Source organism: Epargyreus clarus, unplaced genomic scaffold, assembly GCF_041222505.1.
Source record: "Epargyreus clarus isolate Ecla_fem2 unplaced genomic scaffold, WU_Ecla_fem_2.2 ptg000006l, whole genome shotgun sequence".
Taxonomy (NCBI): Eukaryota; Metazoa; Arthropoda; class Insecta; order Lepidoptera; family Hesperiidae; genus Epargyreus; species Epargyreus clarus.
Genome location: NW_027332214.1, coordinates 7,590,967 through 7,608,283, shown reverse-complemented (window position 1 = coordinate 7,608,283; position 17,317 = coordinate 7,590,967). Strand labels below are relative to the sequence as shown.

The following is a 17,317-nucleotide window of genomic DNA, read 5'->3' as shown; positions in this document are numbered from 1 at the left end:
TTTAGCAATCGGGTTTTTGTTTTTTATAGTAACTATTTTGTTGCGATTTGGCGACATGTCACACAAAATATGGCTGATCTGTAAGGGTTATTACAAAGTTACTTGTTCACGTTTCACAATCCGAATAATCGTGAATATTTATAACTGAGGACCGGATAATCGATTTTCTACTGTATCACTAGTATTAGTTATGTACATTATGTGATTGCTTATATGTTTCTTTAATACGTTTAGGTGGAGTTCCCATTATAAGTCATTGGTCTAGACGCCTGTATGTAGCCTAAATGGCTTGATAGATTTCGACGTATGTGTGGTGTTAGATTTGTCTTTATCACAAGAGCAAAATAATTACTAAATTTTCTAAATTTCAATGGTTTTGGTTGTGTCACATTTTTATTGCTTTTTTAGTTCATAATTTTTAGTTTCAATCATTTATAAGTTTCAAAATAATTATCATATTTTTTCATATTTCTTCACAAGTATAAGCGGGTTTATGTCACACGAGCTATAAAATAGTATACGATACTTGTGACAAAAGTAGCCTATTATCTGCACGGCGTTTAGCATGGCTAACTTCACGCCGTGCAAAAATAGGCTACTTTGGCCACGCGTATCGTAATGTACTATTTTATATAATTGAAGTGGTAAGTGGTATGAACTTTGTCCATGTAAGTAAACATCACTCTTACATATAGGTGTCGGCTAAGGGAATTAAAGAACTTTAAATATGCACAACATACACAAAATATATAGATAAAGATACATTTCTTGGTTCCTATATAATTTTTACACATATAAATAAGTAGGTAACATTCGTAGCTATGTTTTATTTAGCTATTTTATTAAATGTTTTGTTTCGCAGGTACGAGAGTCAATAGAAGAAAATCTGCTCTTTTTGATTCCATAAAATTATCATATTTTTTTGCAAAGTAGTCTAAGGCATATGTCACAAAAATATTAGAGTGTAATAAACGCCCGTGTAATATTTCTGTTAATGCTTCCTGTTATATTTTAATGTAAATAAATTAATGTTTATATATTATTGTTTGCCTATCTACATTACTTTAATGAATACAATTTCAAATTGGTGTCTTGTGGTATAAGTATTATTATAAACAATTAATAAAGAAGAACAGTACATACTTACATAAAATAATTATTGTATAGAAGATTAAGTACTGTATATAAATAAAATAAGTAAAGATATTGCATAAGTTTAGATTATCACCGAGAGAAACGACTTGAAAATTATTCCAGAATCAATCGAAAATAATGATATAAAGAATATAAAATGTATATAATAAAAGCTGGCTTATCTACCAATAATCACATATTTCTTAATAAGGAAGCTACATATATTTTTACACCGAAATAAAAATAGAATAGTGACGAAAAGACAATAAAATGATATTAATTAATATCAGATAGCACAATTGAACTGTAATAAATCATATTATTTATCGTGTGTCATCACTATTGCAACATCAGTAATTGTAGTGCTTATATACTTTTGGCCCAAAATCTAATATCTAAACATATACCTTCAGATAAAATATACAATATCACTGCAAATAACAATTTAGTAAATTGAAGTAATTAAATTAAAACGTCACATGATTAAATAAATATTCTTTAAACAAAAAAAAAAACGTAAGAAGACATTTCATATAAGCAAAAATACGTCATAATAGTATTACTCATTATATAGTTTAATAGTTAGTGACTTAATATGATCACTGTCTTGTGGGATAAGTAGTAACATTTTCTTTTGATTCGTAACATTACGTTATTCAATCAATTAAAAAAAAAGTATTTGCATACAAGTCATTCTTAGGTATCGAATAACATTTTCTGTATTACCGTAAATTGTACGTGCGATAATTCCACATACACAAATTTGCAGTGTTGTTCAGGTATTGTAAACATTTTCGGTGTTTGCACGCTAAGTATTTATGTATAGAAACTATATTTTTGCAAATTAAAACTTAAGACTATTGAACGCCGAACTGCGTGTCTTATATGCATCTAGTCTCACTGGAGCGCCTGTCCCTAGGTGCTGTCTAACAATATCTTCATTATACAATACTTGATCCCCAAACATCTAACATTTTCCGACAACACTCATAATTCGAAGCAAAAGACATCGACTGGCCTTAATAGCGTTTAAAGCTACCATTACGAATACAGGAAGCGTGGAACTAATAATTATTTATATAACATATTTTTATTAACATCAAAATAAATGCCTTTCTCAGGTTAAGATGAGTAATTACTTATCATAGACTCGTAAATATTTAGAAATAAACTTACAAAGGAAATGATCTTCTATATGAAGAGTTCAAAATTTTAGAACAAAGTTGAAAATTAAGTAAAATTTTAAAATTGAGCTAAACGGTGTATTTTTGATTCCACTAAATAATATCTTGGGCACATTGAAAATAATTTACTACTAAATAAATCTATGGAAAATGTAGCGTAGATCTCCATACATAAAGGTCTCAAGGTGTAGTGTGAAGACTGCAACTGACCAGCGCGGTAAACAACGACCTTACTCGTAACGAGAGGGTTTTACTGAACATGTATATGATACATGAACATGACAGTGAAAATGAATTGAGCACGCTTCCAACATCATAATAGCACAAAAACACTTAAAAAGGCTTAAGCTATAAAATAATTTAGATAACATGTATAATTTATTTATCTTTTAACTGTTTTTAATAGTAAAATTTAAAAATGTATTCAATATTTTGTTACATTTAATTTCAGACTTTAATTTTACCTTCAAAATCCAGAAATTACGTCTAATAAATCTATCTGTATATGAGTATAGCAACGTCTGTAATAGCATGTTAGTATTTTGGTAACAGCATCCATTATATTACGGCATAATGTTCTTATCTATTATTCATAAATCTGATATAATATCCATGTGATGAATAAAAAATGCATTATTTTAAATAACATTTATTTTAGTAAAATATAAATAGAAACTAAATGGATATGATAATAAAAGATCTTGACCATATATGACCCTTGTTTGTTTGTAACGGTTTGCCACCCACAATCACACATTTTTTTGTATTTTTATTACAAACATATCGAATCAATTTATATTCTTTCAATCCACTAACAGGGGAATGGTGCATATTTATTTAATCCTATATACATCTAATTTACGTAGAAAATCCTTGGAGTGCCATAAAGTGCCTGAAAAACTCATTTTTCAGTCAATACAATGGCCGATTACAATTTAATAGAACCTTAAAAAAAATCTTATAATCGCAAAGAGGAATTACTTAAGCCTTACATTTTTTCTTAAGGGGTACCCACAACAAGAACCGCATTCGACATCTATAAATCTTTAAATTAAGCACACCAATGAGTTAGGATAGTGACAAATATAACGAAAATTAGCCATAGAATCTTGCTTATCGAGATATATGACATCGATATTATATTGAAAACACATATCTGCGGAAATATAAAATGTGCCATGAAATTTATTAACTCCACTAAACAACCATCATAAGAAAGATATCCCAAAAAGTAACGGCAATAACCATGGTCATTTTAATAGTCAAGTGGAAGAAATCTGTCAAATTGACAGCCCGCGAATTCTTTTTAATTGCGTAATATTTTTGCGTAAAAGTAGATTTACACATCTCAAGAAATACGTTGCTTTTCGCTAAATTTGTCCCTAGCCTCACTGAAAACGCTTTCAAACATTAAAAATTCCAATTAGTTAAATATAAGATATTTTACATATTACCTATCTGTTCTGGACCCCTACTAGACTTCCATTCCTTTTATTTATAACAAATCAGTCATAAGTCATTTATGACTCAGATCATGATTAACTTTGCCTCGTATTAAAATGTAATATTCCAATCTTAATGTATGACAATTATGGTGTAGTTTCCAAAATTAAATATTCATGTTAATATTACAATATTTCGAATATGTATATACGAATATTGTAACATTTCGAAGAATAATTGTTAAATACATTTTAAAATATCAAGTATCGTTTCGAATGTCAGTTTTCAGAGGAGCCACTGAATTCAAATGAACATCCACATCCACTATAGTTATTTAGAACAAAATCACTTCCTAAGCTTCATATACAATTATGTAGGTAATTCGTGGTAAACTTGAGTACCCGCGTGCGAAGCTGCCAACATAGACTTTATATTTGATGCCAACATAACAATCAACATGCCAATTAAGCAACATCCAACATCAATTGAATACATTTCCACATAAACCTTTACGATATTAGACTAGATAGACATTTGTAAAAGAAATGTTGATATATTTTTTTTATTAAATTGAGATTAAGCAGTCAAAGTTTAGACTGTTCAAAAATTAATACTTTCATATAAAAGTTTTGGTAACAAGTTCAGAGTTTTGTTTACATTTTATTTTCTTTGCGCTTTTTTGAGTCTACCTTACATCTTTAGAAATTATTCTATCATAAGCCCACATGATGGTCGTAGCCATATGGAGGTTAAAACACCCTCCCTCGCCTCTGACATCTTAAATTATCCAATATTATTATAGCCATAGTGGAGTTTTAAAATCCAAAAACCTCCCAGTCATAATTATAAGTTGTCAACCAAGGTTCAACTCTTTCGAAAGAATTTTTTATGGCCTTGGCTTACATTATTCTCTATGACACGCACAAAGACTAGAACAAAAACACCCAGACCCAGAACAGAAATCTAAATTCAATTCTAATTATTCTCTTGGCGGGAACTAAAATACATATTCAACGTACATACCGATATTAATTGCTACGCGGGTTGTCATGGGAATTTTTAGAAAATGGTCACTTCTTAAAGGCAGACAAAGCAGTCCAAGCAATACAAAGTACATTGGTAAGTTCACGTTATACTGGTCCATTTAGAGCTTTAGAAGGGCGGCGGAGGAGTGCTGATCTTGGTGCCAAGTTTCATAGGCCCCTGGCCGCGTGCGTTCCGTCTGGCTTCCATCTCTCTTTGCCGCTGCAGTTTCCTCTCTTCCCGTTTTCGTCGCATCTCGTCCATTTTTGATGCATTGTTTTCTAAAAAAAATATTTTATATGTTATGATCGCTACTTGTTGAATTAGTTTATTTACTCATTCTAGTAGCATTATAATTAAACAAGTTGGAAAATTGTGAAAAATGGAAAATAAATTATGTCGTTGAGCGAAGCGAGAGAGATAAACAGAGTATATGTTTTAATGATCATTATGATAATGATCGAGTGATAATATGAATAACTGTAAAGAGACCGAGAGGGAGCATTAACAAGACAATTACTATATCTACAGATAGGAATCGGTTAAGTGATATAAGAAGGAATATGACAGAAAATTTTACGGTGGCAGAGTATTCAGTAATCTAGATAAAGTATGTGCGCGCCCGAGGGAGTTTGTGTTTGCGCGACCGTGCGTCCTTGTCTGTATATAACGAGATCCCGCACGTACCATCTACGTTCTCCTCGATGGGCTCGAACTCGCCGTCCTCCCAGCCGCCGAGGCTGTCGTTGCTGTTCTGGTGCGCGGCGGCGCGGTGCTCGCGCGCGGCGGCCGCGGTGCTGCGCACGTACGTGGCGTTCGCGTTGTTCACGTTGTTCAACGCCGGTTGAGTTTCGATCCATTGCGTGTTGTTCCACGTCTCCGATGGCGACGCTAGCTCCGCTTCCGCGTTCTTTTTATTATAGAAAATATTATACATAATTAATTCATTAAGTACCTTGTGAATAAGGCTATTTTCATCACATACATATTGGAAATGAAATTCGAAGGCTGGTACTTAAATTGATCAACAACCAAGCAAACGGTTTTCAAAAATAGTTAAAAGACCATGAAAAATATTTGACGAATAATATTTTATGGCTTCATTATTATTTCACATACTTAGTATGCTGCAGTTTACAAAAAAAAAAACTATATCTCTCAAGTTTAAATTCCTTTCACTACGACAAGGCGCAATATCGAAGTCCATAACAGTAATTTAATGCTTTAAACCTCATACGCAATGAATTATAATGTCAACCACTCACTGGATTTTCCTGAAGCGTACCCCACTCTTCGTTATCCCAGTCGTCCTCGCAAAGAGCGGCCAGACCGGGAGTGGCGTGCGCGCTCCCACTGCTCGGCGGAGATTTCACACTCGCTCCTGTACCTGCAAATTGTTTGTTGTTTGTTACATTAATTAACGCCAATCTTCGCGGCAATAAATATCTGATAAGACTAGATTTTTAAACTGATTCTTATAACACCATTAAAGTATTATAGAATAGTAAAAATTGTAATAAAAAAGACTAACTAAGAATAGAAGGTATGAGATAGTACGAGAAAGACAGTAGAATAAGATGTGGAAAGTGGAGAAATTGGATATTTGTTTATATGACAAAGCGTAGAGAAAAAAGAGAAAGGCAGGGGAGATATATTAAATGTACGAGAAAGAGGAAGTTTCGGGGAAGGAAAGATGGCCGGGATAGACATATAAGCGGGAAAAAGTGTATACCAGGAGAGAGAAAGAGAGCAAGGGGAGTGAGAGGGGGAAGGAGGGTGGGGAATGTGGAAGTAGGGAGAGATTAGGAGGAACAAGGATACAGAAAAGAGACAGAAATTAGGAAGAAAGGTGGTAATTTACCAGTTCCCGCGCTAGAGTCGATCTCGCCCCACGCAGTCATGTCCCAATGATCGGGATCATAGTCGGACGCAGATTCACTGTGCTCCAGCGAGGTCATCGACGTCACCGAGGAGGTGGTTGTCGACATGCTGCTTGAGGATGGTTGTTCTGGAATATTGTAAGATTTTTTTTTAATGGGCATGATGACAGTATTAAAAAATCGAAGGATAAATGATTTACTTAAAAACAATATGTTAAAAAGCATTCTCAAAAATAGCCCAGTTTTAATAAAAACTTTACGATTAATTATATTTTCAATAAAATAAAAGTATAAAATAATGCAGTCGGCCATCTTGTCTAAAACGCTAATCGGGGCGAAATTACGTCAATTTTTTGGCGTGTCACCGTATTACTTGAACTTTTCTATGGGCTATTGAAGCGTGACGTCACTCGCGGACGCCATGACACCCGTGAGCGTTTTCGCGCTTAATTCAAAATTGGTTTTTAAAATGCTAATATTTCTGTTAATACTGAATTTATTGCCGAAATAATACGATTTTTGGAATCAGTAGACATGTACCTACATTATAGAAGGGGACTTCAAAATTTGTCATGATGCCCAATGTATACAATGTAGGCAGTTATTAGTCAATCGTACACGGCTTTACAAGTTATGGGTAAAGTGATGAAGTTACAATACCATTCTGGGAGTCAATAAATAAAACCATAGACAATTAAATTAACATAGATCTCCTTATGATAAGTGGCAGCTTACGTAAATGGATAACAGTAATCGACCCCAGGTAGGATTTGAATCTTACCTGAATTCTCTTTATTATCACATCCTTTAATGGTGGTCTCATAAGTAAACATGATCTTCAAAAATTATATTAGTTCAAAAACATTGAAGTTTTTATATCTTTTTGAAATCTAAATACAACACCACACTACTAACTTGAAAGACATGACTCACATACCAGACATTTGTGTGTGAACTTCTAAATACACAAAAAGTATTTTTATCAACTCGTGGCCGCCACGTTGGTTAGCGACGGTGTGGCTGTGTGCACGTCTGCCTCTAGTGATGTTGATAGTATGTATACTCACCAAGGCTGCCCGGTTTGGACAGGGCGGACTTGATCGGGTGTTGCACGCGCGCGGTGTCGGAGTGCGAGCGGTAGAACTTGGCCGTCACGGCCGTCACCGCCCAGCCCGCCCACGTGGCCGCCGCGTTGCTCAGCGACGGTGTTGCTGTGTGCACGTCCGCCTCTGGTGGTGATGACGATGATGTTAGTTGATGAGAGTGATAAAAGTATAAGCCGCGCCTAACTATAACTATAACTTCAAGTCCGCTCTGAAGTTAATATGCGCAGGTGTCAGTCAGAGAGCCAATGCGGTCGAACACAACGACAAGCATATACTCCGTAGGAACGTAAGGGCACACTAACGCAGCTATGTACCCGCGGGCGAGAACGGGCAGCGGAGGGCGCCGGGGGTCCCGCGCTGTCTTCGTCCCGCTAATGTCTACAATTTGCTATTGCGACGGCGACTCGTTATTGTATTCGGAACGGACTAGTAGTTTGGCGCAGGCTCTACCTAAACGTAATATTTTGGATAATGGTTTATTTTTGAAGTAAAACTTCTTTAGGTGTGTCATGAGACGAAACAATATACTGGTTGTTACGGAAATAGTGTTACGTTAAAATATAATTTAATTATTGTCAATTTAAAGATAAATATATCTAATTAATTTGTGTATGTTATTATAATTAGTAAGTGTATTAGGTTCAAAGTGTCCGTCACAATTGACAATTGACTATAAATAAACATAATATAATTTAATGATAATATGGAATTTTAGAATATCCGAATCGTTATACAATTAAAAATATATTATGTGGAAGAAATATGATTTTATTATATTTACCCATTCCCTCCTTGAGACTGGGATCTTCTGAGACTTTTTCTAATTTACCAAGAAAACCTCGTATAGTTCTAAAAGCAGCGTCTCTAACCTGTAAATTAAAAAAAACCGTTTACTTTCTCCATTATACTTATATGATACACATTATTATATTAATGTCGAAAAAGTAGTAAGATACACTACATAAGGCAATACAATTTACTTCTGAGAGTGAAAAAACGCCAAAACACTCACTTTTTTGCCTAACATGGCAAACAAAATAAATAGAGTACTAGTAATTACTTTTTTACATTTACGCCATTAATCTTTTTATTGATATATTGGCGTTTATTTTTTTTATATAAAAGACAAAATAAACAGAAATATAACCCACCTGCTTCTCAGGATCATTAGTGAGCGGACAGAGCGCTGGTAGCACTCTATTAGCGACCTCGGCTAGCAGGAAGTACTGCTGCGTGGCGGCTAATGCCAAAACACCAGCTTGCCGCGCGGGCGGGAACGCATCGCGGGTGGCTCGGACGAACGCCGACACTAGCACCTTTTGTCGGATTTGCGGGTGAAGGTGTGTTGCGATCTTGCCGAGGCATACTGTTGTGTTCGTTCTGAAAGTTTAAGATTAGGGAATTTAATTATTTTACCGTGGATGTCTTCTACTACGATGACTATATACGTGCAATCATGCATATTATGCAGTGACAGGCAAGTTTGATAATCGGCTTCAAATCTGTGATTGTTTTGTTACATTTTAGTCATGTACGTATTAACCGTAAATTCTGCACGTAATCGACAGTTTTCTAAAGAGCGTGAATCAAGGGAGTGTTAGCATTGAGATAAAATTGCTTGATCTTGAAAAAAATAATTTGGTTATATCACAGATGTAATAAAACGAATTAGGACAGGACTAGACATTTCTTATAAAAAAATGAATGATAAATATTAAAAAAAAAAATTAATTACCTGATACCCCCTTGCTCATCTTTAGCCTGTAGCCGTGCAAAATGGCGCAACACTTCCACATTCAGATTGTTATAGTTGAGCTTGGATGCTAGGTGCACTATCGATTTCACAGTCTGCTCTCTGATCACGGGATTTGTGTCCAAAAAACCGTGTACTACTTGAGGAAATATTTGGTCATTTACCTAAAGGAAAAATTACTATTTAGTCCTTAAGACCTTAGTATAAATTTACATCTTTATAAATGACACAACAAACAACTTTGCGCCGAACACGTGGAGCAAGTGCGCACCAGTCGGAGGCTACTATCGAACTGATTGTAAACCCCTCCCCCCCTCCAGTGCTCGGTGTTACGTCATGACGACATCATGGTTTCATATTCAATATATGAGGGTAGTGATAAATAGAAACTTACACAATTAGCGATATTACGATCTTTCGATGACGTGCCATCACACATTACAATTAACCTTAAAATGAGTTATTTCTAAACCATGCAATATTATTTTTTATTATAAATTTTAATAGAGATATATATACCCTGTCTTGCAAAATATAATTGAAAAGTTAACACATACTTAAAATAAACACATACAATTTTAGAACAAAATACTCACAGTAGAGTTTTGTAGATGCATGATAAACTGGTCCAGTTGCGACAGCAGCCGTGAACGCGTCGTCCGGTCGCTCGAGGCGAACAGCTTCACCACACATGGAACTATTTGTTTCTGATACTCCTCGTCTGATAGGAGCTTACCAACCTGAAATATTGGAAATATACACAGTTTTCAGACTTATTATTATATTTCGGACTTATTATCGGATTATTTTGGAACAAAACGTCATACACTTGCATATCTGCTTACATTATAGGTTCTAAGATTAAAACTTGTTATAATTAAAATCCATTGCTTTATGGATGAACAGACAAATGAAATGTTTATTAAATTTACCTTAAACATTGGTACAAGAACAGCAGATCCAGCGTCACTATAGTGGAAAGAAGTGAGCAACTGGGGCAGAATCTTGTGAACACACACTCCCTCTGGAAAGTTATCCAGATGGGAAGCCAGTGCAGTGAAGAACTTCCCCTTCTCCGCTTTATCCTTGATTTGGATCTCTTCCAAAAATAGCATTGTGTCTATTAAATCATTCTTGAAGTAGCCACCCATTTTTCGACATCTGAAATTGATAGGTACTAATTTAATATTGCTATGTAAAATGTGTTAAAATTAATAATAATTTAAAAATAATTGTATTATTTTTTTGATATTTGTTTTTCTTTAATAGTAGAATTAATTTAGTTTCATAATAATTTTCATTAGGTCAAATTTATTTGACGTAATTAATAATTTAATTGGAACTTGGAATTTAAAACAAATGGAAGGTAATATTTTCCTTATAATGTATGATCTGTTTTTTAACTTCATTATTGGTCCAACTTTTCAGAATGTCACAATGATTTCTGTTATTAGGGTACTATTGTCCACTGCTCTTTAATGTAATATTTACTATACAACAATAGAAAAATGAAATGTAATAAAATACCTTGTAATAATATCAGCAGGATTTGGTCTAGATGCGGGGTTTGCGCTGACTAATTCACAGTACAGTGTGCAGAGCTGCTTTGGTATGTTGTCTACAGTTTTCAGTGCTGGCTGGTTCTTCAGGGGGCCATTGAAGGCCTCCCATATGAGGCAACCTAGACCCCACATATCTGAAGAACTGAAAAACGCACATCCATATATTATGTATTATTAATAATAATAATTTAATCTCATACAAACTCAATATATAATAGTTAATTGTAAGACTAAATTGATCTGTGTACTAATATGTGGGTCTTAATAAATAAAATTTTGTTCTGCAATTAAATGTGTTTTCATTTAAATTGAGCCTACTATGGTACATCATAATTTTTAGTTAAATCATGGTCCAGAGAGGACTTTTAAATTGACCCTATACTTGTAGATTTCTGGGTTCTTCAATCATCAATAAAGTGATTACATTACTTGAGAGAGCTATGTTTAACCAGATATTAATGTGTTTTTATTTTAACACCTTAGTTATAATGCCACAAAATATATTTTGCATTCTTAAAGACTTCCATAAATATTCAATCATATTGCATATATGTTGAAGCTGTGGCAATGACATTCTCAAAGTAACATGCATATACATTTCTATATAGTATACTGTAGTATTTTACCCAATGGATCTTAATTATGCAATTGAGGCCAATGTAAATTGATTGAGATAAAACAGTTTCATTGGACTGAATTATCTGTACATATTTAGGCACAAAGAGGTCAATGACTGTCATATTGATATGGTAAAAAATGGAGTTCATTGTAACAAAAAATACCTTGTGAAGATGATATAAAAATAAAGACTGAGCATTTTTTGATTCAATACAATATCTTGGTACATTGAGATGTATTTCTCAGAGGCATTGTTACCCTTAAGGGTATACTTTTAAGGAATACTCCTTACCACAACTTTTAAATTAGTTATGGTCTTCATTGTATTAGTTATGGTCGTCATTGGTAGCACTTTAAAAAGCAAACTTTAGGTATGAATGTAGATGGGTTTTTACCTATTGGACTCACCATTTAGTGATAGATTTAAGTTTACTAGTATCCTTCTTCTCGGGAGGGTCATATATTTCTAGAGCTGGTAATATCTTGATTGGTATAGGGTTGGTATTCTCTTGGCCGTGAGCTGTCAGGAACTCGAACCCACCAAGTTTCCACTCCCCGGCAATTGTTACAAATACTGAATAGAGGCACACATTATTGTGCTTTACATTTCCATCGTTGTTGAAGAATGATAATGCCCTCTGTATAAAAAAGGACGAGAATTTAATATTATTCGTACATAAAAGATTAAATAGTTTGTATATAAAAGAAATGAAATATTTTAAGTGTATTTGGGCTAATGTACCAATTGAATTCATATTGATTGATGTGATTGATTGATTGTAGAATCTCAATCATTTAACACTGATACAATACCAATCAATCAATGCCATCAATCAACTATAGAATGTATCAGGTAACAGATGCTGCTTCAGATAATTGTGATCAGATTACTCAATCATTGATTGATGATGGTCCAACCATTGATCAATTCTCAATCATCGAGCTAGGACATCAATCATCAAAGCTAATTCATAATAATATAATATGATTTGATTTGAGACATTTGGCAAACATACAATATTCTTTTGTGAATATTATATTGATTTAATTAAAACTTTGTCATTGTAATGTAGTCATGAGTGACAAACTTGCACAATATTTTAATAATAAAAGTAAGAAATATAAGTAATCTTTTAAAATTCTGTTTCTACAGAAGATTAATTATAATATGTTTGATACTTACAGTAATTTGAAATATACCCCATGCGAGGAAGAGATCCTTTTGGGAGCCTTCCAGCGTCATATTTTCTATGTGCGTGGCTAAAGGTTCTACATTTTCTGTGGCTAAGTACAAAAATTTTTCAGTTTCGCAACTATCTAAATACTGTAAGATGCTTGGGTGTCGCATACTCTTTAGTTTTTTCAGGGAAGCCTTAGCGATATCGAAGAGCGTCTCCGAATTTTTCTGGACATCGAATAAGAATATTGAAACTTCATCCTGCGTTCCTCTTTTCTTTCCTTTGTGGAGTGTCCACACTGACCTGTCCTCTAAGCCCCGGACAGGATCCCCGACCTCGTACGGGAAGTCCTTCGTAGGATCCCGCGAAAAGAACGACCACATATTGAAAGTTTACTAGTCTAATAGTTATTTACAACTTTCATACACATCTTCGCTGACAATACACGTGTAAAATACCAACACAACACATCACAGTAGATTTTAAATACGTTTTTTTATAATAGTCCTTAATTATTTAGATAATAATCAATACGCACTAAACAATATCATCATTTAAACTAGCTAGATTTATAAAGTCACAAAAAGAATGACGACAAAATGATGCACGAATGCAGTGCAATAATATGACAGAAGAAGACGCAAAATAGTGTTGCCATCACGCCGGCAGTCATTGATAGTATATTTTGTATCTGTTCTATATTTTGTATATATCATTTTTATAATAATATGACTTGAGAAGAATTCCTTGGGAATATCTTAATGCTTACTTTTCCAACTGCGGATTTTGCCTTTATCCGTACTATGTTGCCTACATGATTGTTCTGAGATGTTGCCAGCTAATTATTTTCTCCATTAAGTAATAGAAGAAAACTTCAAATTCTTTCATTTCAATCTTTCTTTTAAATTTTATTAAATATATTTAAAAATTGACGATGAACTTCTTGTATAAAAAAGTATGTTTAACGTGATATTTAACAATAGTTTTTGGCTGAATAATCAGTTTAACTGTCAAATGTCAATGTCACTTACAGCTGCTACTTGTTCTTGTTTTTGGGTTTTGGGGTTATGTTGTTATTTTAAAATATTACATAAAAAGTTCTATACATTTAAATTATATCAAAATGTCGAAATCGGTTTCGCGACTTAAATCTATGAAGAAAGTGGCCGATAAAATAGACCATTCATCCAAGTTAAGAACGAATATTCCTGCCGGGATGGCCGCGCCTGGTCCTCCTTTAGGACCTATGCTAGGGCAGGTAAAAGGAATTGAATACTTTCTATGTTTCTACATCAGAATCTCTCATGTTTTTCGTGCAATTGATATTTTTTTTTAAACAAATACACAAAAGCCGCTACTAGTACTCAAATTTTATAAATTAATTTTGTTTCATAGGCGTATCTGAAATTCCAACTAAAGATTGAATTCATCAATCATCATTCATCTACAATTTAACAAACCTCACCAAGTTGACTAATTAATTACATACTACTTTTTACATTTTTTAAATTTCGAACGTTTCAGCGCAATATAAACATACCAGCGTTTTGCAAAGACTTCAATGAGAAAACCGCGAATATCAAGCAAGGTATCCCGCTTCCGACGCGAGTGAAGGTTAACGCCGATCGTTCTTACCAGCTTATCATTCATCAGCCACCTTCCTCGTACTTCTTAAAGCAAGCTGCTGGTGTTAGTCGAGGTGCTATGGAACCAGGTGAGTTGAGCACTCTTACATTTAAATTGCTTATAAACTTTTTCTATCATATCAGGTCATATTGTCATGTTCTATCATATCATAGAAAAGGCACTTTGTACACTCTATCTCATAGTGGGATTTCTGTGTCATGAGTACCATGGAAACATATTATTATAGATGTAAATAGAACCACCTGGAGCTAGAATCTAAATTTATCATTTAGATATTTGTTGGGCTGGGGATCGAACTCGAAATCCTTTGTGCGTCAGACTAGTATATCTCTCTGCCACAAGGAACATCTTATTATTCTTTTATTATTAAATTTCTTACAAAGATTGGATGGATCTTAATGTTGATGGGAGCATTTGTATTGGAAAATAATGGTGGTATAGGCATCACATATTCGTCAATTATGGGTGGCTCTGCCCAGCAGCGAGATTAAAGGATGTTCATCTATACTTTTGATTATAATGATCCAAGACTAAAACAAACTGGAATATTCATGATTGTTTACATGAGCTTAGATGACTCAAGTACCTATAATTTTATCTGATGTCTATAATAAAAGTCAGTATATTTGTAACATAGTCATGTATTCTAATTTACAGTTAAAGAAATATGTGGTAAAATAACTTTAAAACACATATATGAAATAGCTAAAATCAAAGCGCAAGACCCACCATTAGAATGGAAGCCCTTGAAAGAAATATGCACAATGTTGCTGGCCACTGCAAGGACATGTGGCATACAAGTTGTCAAAGAGTTGGATGCAAAGGTAACTATTGTATTTTGTCTGTCTATTATATAAATTCAAAGCTGACGATGCATTGGTGACTCCTATGGTGTTGCAAATGTCCATGGGCGATGATGAGTGCTTTCCACCAGGTAGCCCGTCTGCCTTATCATTAGGTTAGAAATTGTACAGTGGACCCCCGATAATCCGGCCCCCGTCTAATCCGGCGCCCCCTGTAATCCGACATGACTTTAAATATGTATTACATATGTATTTGACAATCTTCGTACATATGTATGTGCATTTATGCTTAATTTTATAATAAAACGTAAGCTCTCTATTGTTATTTGATTTACTAAATTTGACATGCATAAATTAAGTATGATTTGTACTTCAAAGTATATACATATGTACATATAACATATAGAATCTTATCATTGGATATGTAATTTGTCGGATTACTAGGTACTCTTGTAAAAAAATCCGGACTATAGGGGGTCTTACGCAGTGCTCTAATCCGACAAATTCGATAGTCCGACACTGCCCTGCATAACGTTTGTCGGATTACCGGAGGTCCACTGTATTAGTTAATAATTATTAGTTAGGTTGAAGGTGGTAGAACCCTTTGTGGTTCGACTCCGGTGGCACCACCGCCACACCTATTTCTGCCTAATAACAGCAGTGTTACACGCTGCTGTGTTCCGTTTTGATCCAGCTTAGTCCTCAGGGGTAGCATCTGTGGCCGACCTCAGGTAGGAATATCTATCCTATCTGGGGTTGATTACAGATGTCCATGGGCGGCAGGAGCCACTTACCATCAGGTGTACTGCATGCTCGTCTGCTACTCCTGTATTATAAAAAAAAAAGATTAAATATACAAACATAATGGCTTAGCCCAGGGGTTCCCAATCTTTTGTAACCCGCGGCGCAGTTACAAGTTCGATATTTTTTCACGGCGCCCTGTTCTAGCTAACTATTAGAAGAAGACAGTCGAAAGAAATAGGTACCCACAATAATAGTAGTTACGTTAGGTTGATCGAAACGAAAATTAAAACACCACACTATAAAATTGTACCATACGTATTTTATTTTAAAAGACTTTAAACGGAAAACAACAAGAAATACTTGAGAAAAAAAACAAAAATTAAATACGATATTTATTCAGTCAAATCAATGTGAATCAAAACGCCAATATTGTGGTGTCAAATAATTAGCGGATCGACTCACGGCGCCCCTCTTTACTTTCTACGGCGCACCAGGGCGCCGCGGCGCACACTTTGGGAACCCCTGGCTTAGCCTGTTCTCTCTTGTCTGTGTAAACTGTTTACATGTTTTTTTTATATTTTTAAGAAAATGGTGCTCCGAGAATGAAGTTTTTGAATTTTTTATGATGGATATTTACATGGATTGTGGTTATGGCGAAACTGAATTATTTCCCCATTATTTAAATAAAAAATGTAAAATTTAACATTATTCTTTAAATAAAAAATTTAAAAGTGAAAAACATACAATAAAGAACAAGCAATTACAGGAAGTAGCTTTAGCTATCAGATTATGGATGTTTATAAAGAATCCTCTAAAAGATGGAAGGGCTTTGAATAAAACGTTTTCGATTTTGATATATGTCTTTGTCTTTCAGGAATATGGCGAGTTTTTGGCAGAGCGGAAACAGATTATTGAGGAACAAAAGAAAATATTACAAGAGAAACGAGAAGCTAAGATGTTAAGAACTGCATAGTTGTATATTATTGTATTAGATATAGGTTTACAAATATAGATCAATTTAGTGTTCAAGTTGTTTTTCAAAAAATACCCAATATATGTAGAAGTCAGTATTGTATGATGATATTTTTCCTTGGTGTGCAAATCATTAGTTTAGTATCATCTTCAACCCATTTCTGTCCCACTGCTGGGCACGGGTCTCCTCTCAGAATGAGAAGGGTTAGGCCATAGTCCACTGAGCTAGCCAAGTGCAAATTGGTAGACTTCACATGTTTGAAAACTTTA

General features: G+C 34.2%; 2 protein-coding genes across 2 annotated transcripts; one reads left to right on the top strand and one right to left on the bottom strand.

Annotated features, from left to right (window-relative positions):
• Positions 1–2,951: 2,951 nt before the first annotated feature.
• Positions 2,952–13,509, bottom strand: yata (N-terminal kinase-like protein yata). Its single transcript, XM_073073873.1, has 13 exons — positions 12,887–13,509; positions 12,112–12,341; positions 11,051–11,227; positions 10,456–10,684; positions 10,120–10,263; positions 9,506–9,687; positions 8,922–9,150; positions 8,552–8,639; positions 7,732–7,893; positions 6,646–6,792; positions 6,050–6,171; positions 5,472–5,694; positions 2,952–5,065 (listed from the first exon to the last, which is right to left on the bottom strand). Exons 1-13 carry the CDS (start codon positions 13,262–13,264, stop codon positions 4,914–4,916), a joined length of 2,463 nt encoding a protein of 820 aa, XP_072929974.1. The 5' UTR covers positions 13,265–13,509; the 3' UTR covers positions 2,952–4,913.
• A 386-nt stretch (positions 13,510–13,895) lies between these two features.
• Positions 13,896–17,104, top strand: mRpL11 (mitochondrial ribosomal protein L11). Its single transcript, XM_073073877.1, has 4 exons — positions 13,896–14,139; positions 14,406–14,595; positions 15,186–15,352; positions 16,950–17,104. Exons 1-4 carry the CDS (start codon positions 14,005–14,007, stop codon positions 17,046–17,048), a joined length of 591 nt encoding a protein of 196 aa, XP_072929978.1. The 5' UTR covers positions 13,896–14,004; the 3' UTR covers positions 17,049–17,104.
• Positions 17,105–17,317: the final 213 nt, after the last annotated feature.

What these genes read in the sequence shown, in the direction of transcription:
- yata (XM_073073873.1), bottom strand. Translation starts at nt 13,264, where the DNA reads ATGTGGTCGTTCTTTTCGCGGGATCCTACGAAGGACTTCCCGTACGAG. An exon ending in GTACGCTTCAGGAAAATCCA is followed by an intron (nt 5,695 to 6,049) that starts GTGAGTGGTTGA and finishes TATAATAAAAAG; the next exon opens with AACGCGGAAGCGGAGCTAGC. An exon ending in CATCGAGGAGAACGTAGATG is followed by an intron (nt 5,066 to 5,471) that starts GTACGTGCGGGA and finishes TATTTTTTTTAG; the next exon opens with AAAACAATGCATCAAAAATG.
- mRpL11 (XM_073073877.1), top strand. Translation starts at nt 14,005, where the DNA reads ATGTCGAAATCGGTTTCGCGACTTAAATCTATGAAGAAAGTGGCCGAT. An exon ending in TAGGACCTATGCTAGGGCAG is followed by an intron (nt 14,140 to 14,405) that starts GTAAAAGGAATT and finishes CGAACGTTTCAG; the next exon opens with CGCAATATAAACATACCAGC. An exon ending in TCGAGGTGCTATGGAACCAG is followed by an intron (nt 14,596 to 15,185) that starts GTGAGTTGAGCA and finishes TCTAATTTACAG; the next exon opens with TTAAAGAAATATGTGGTAAA.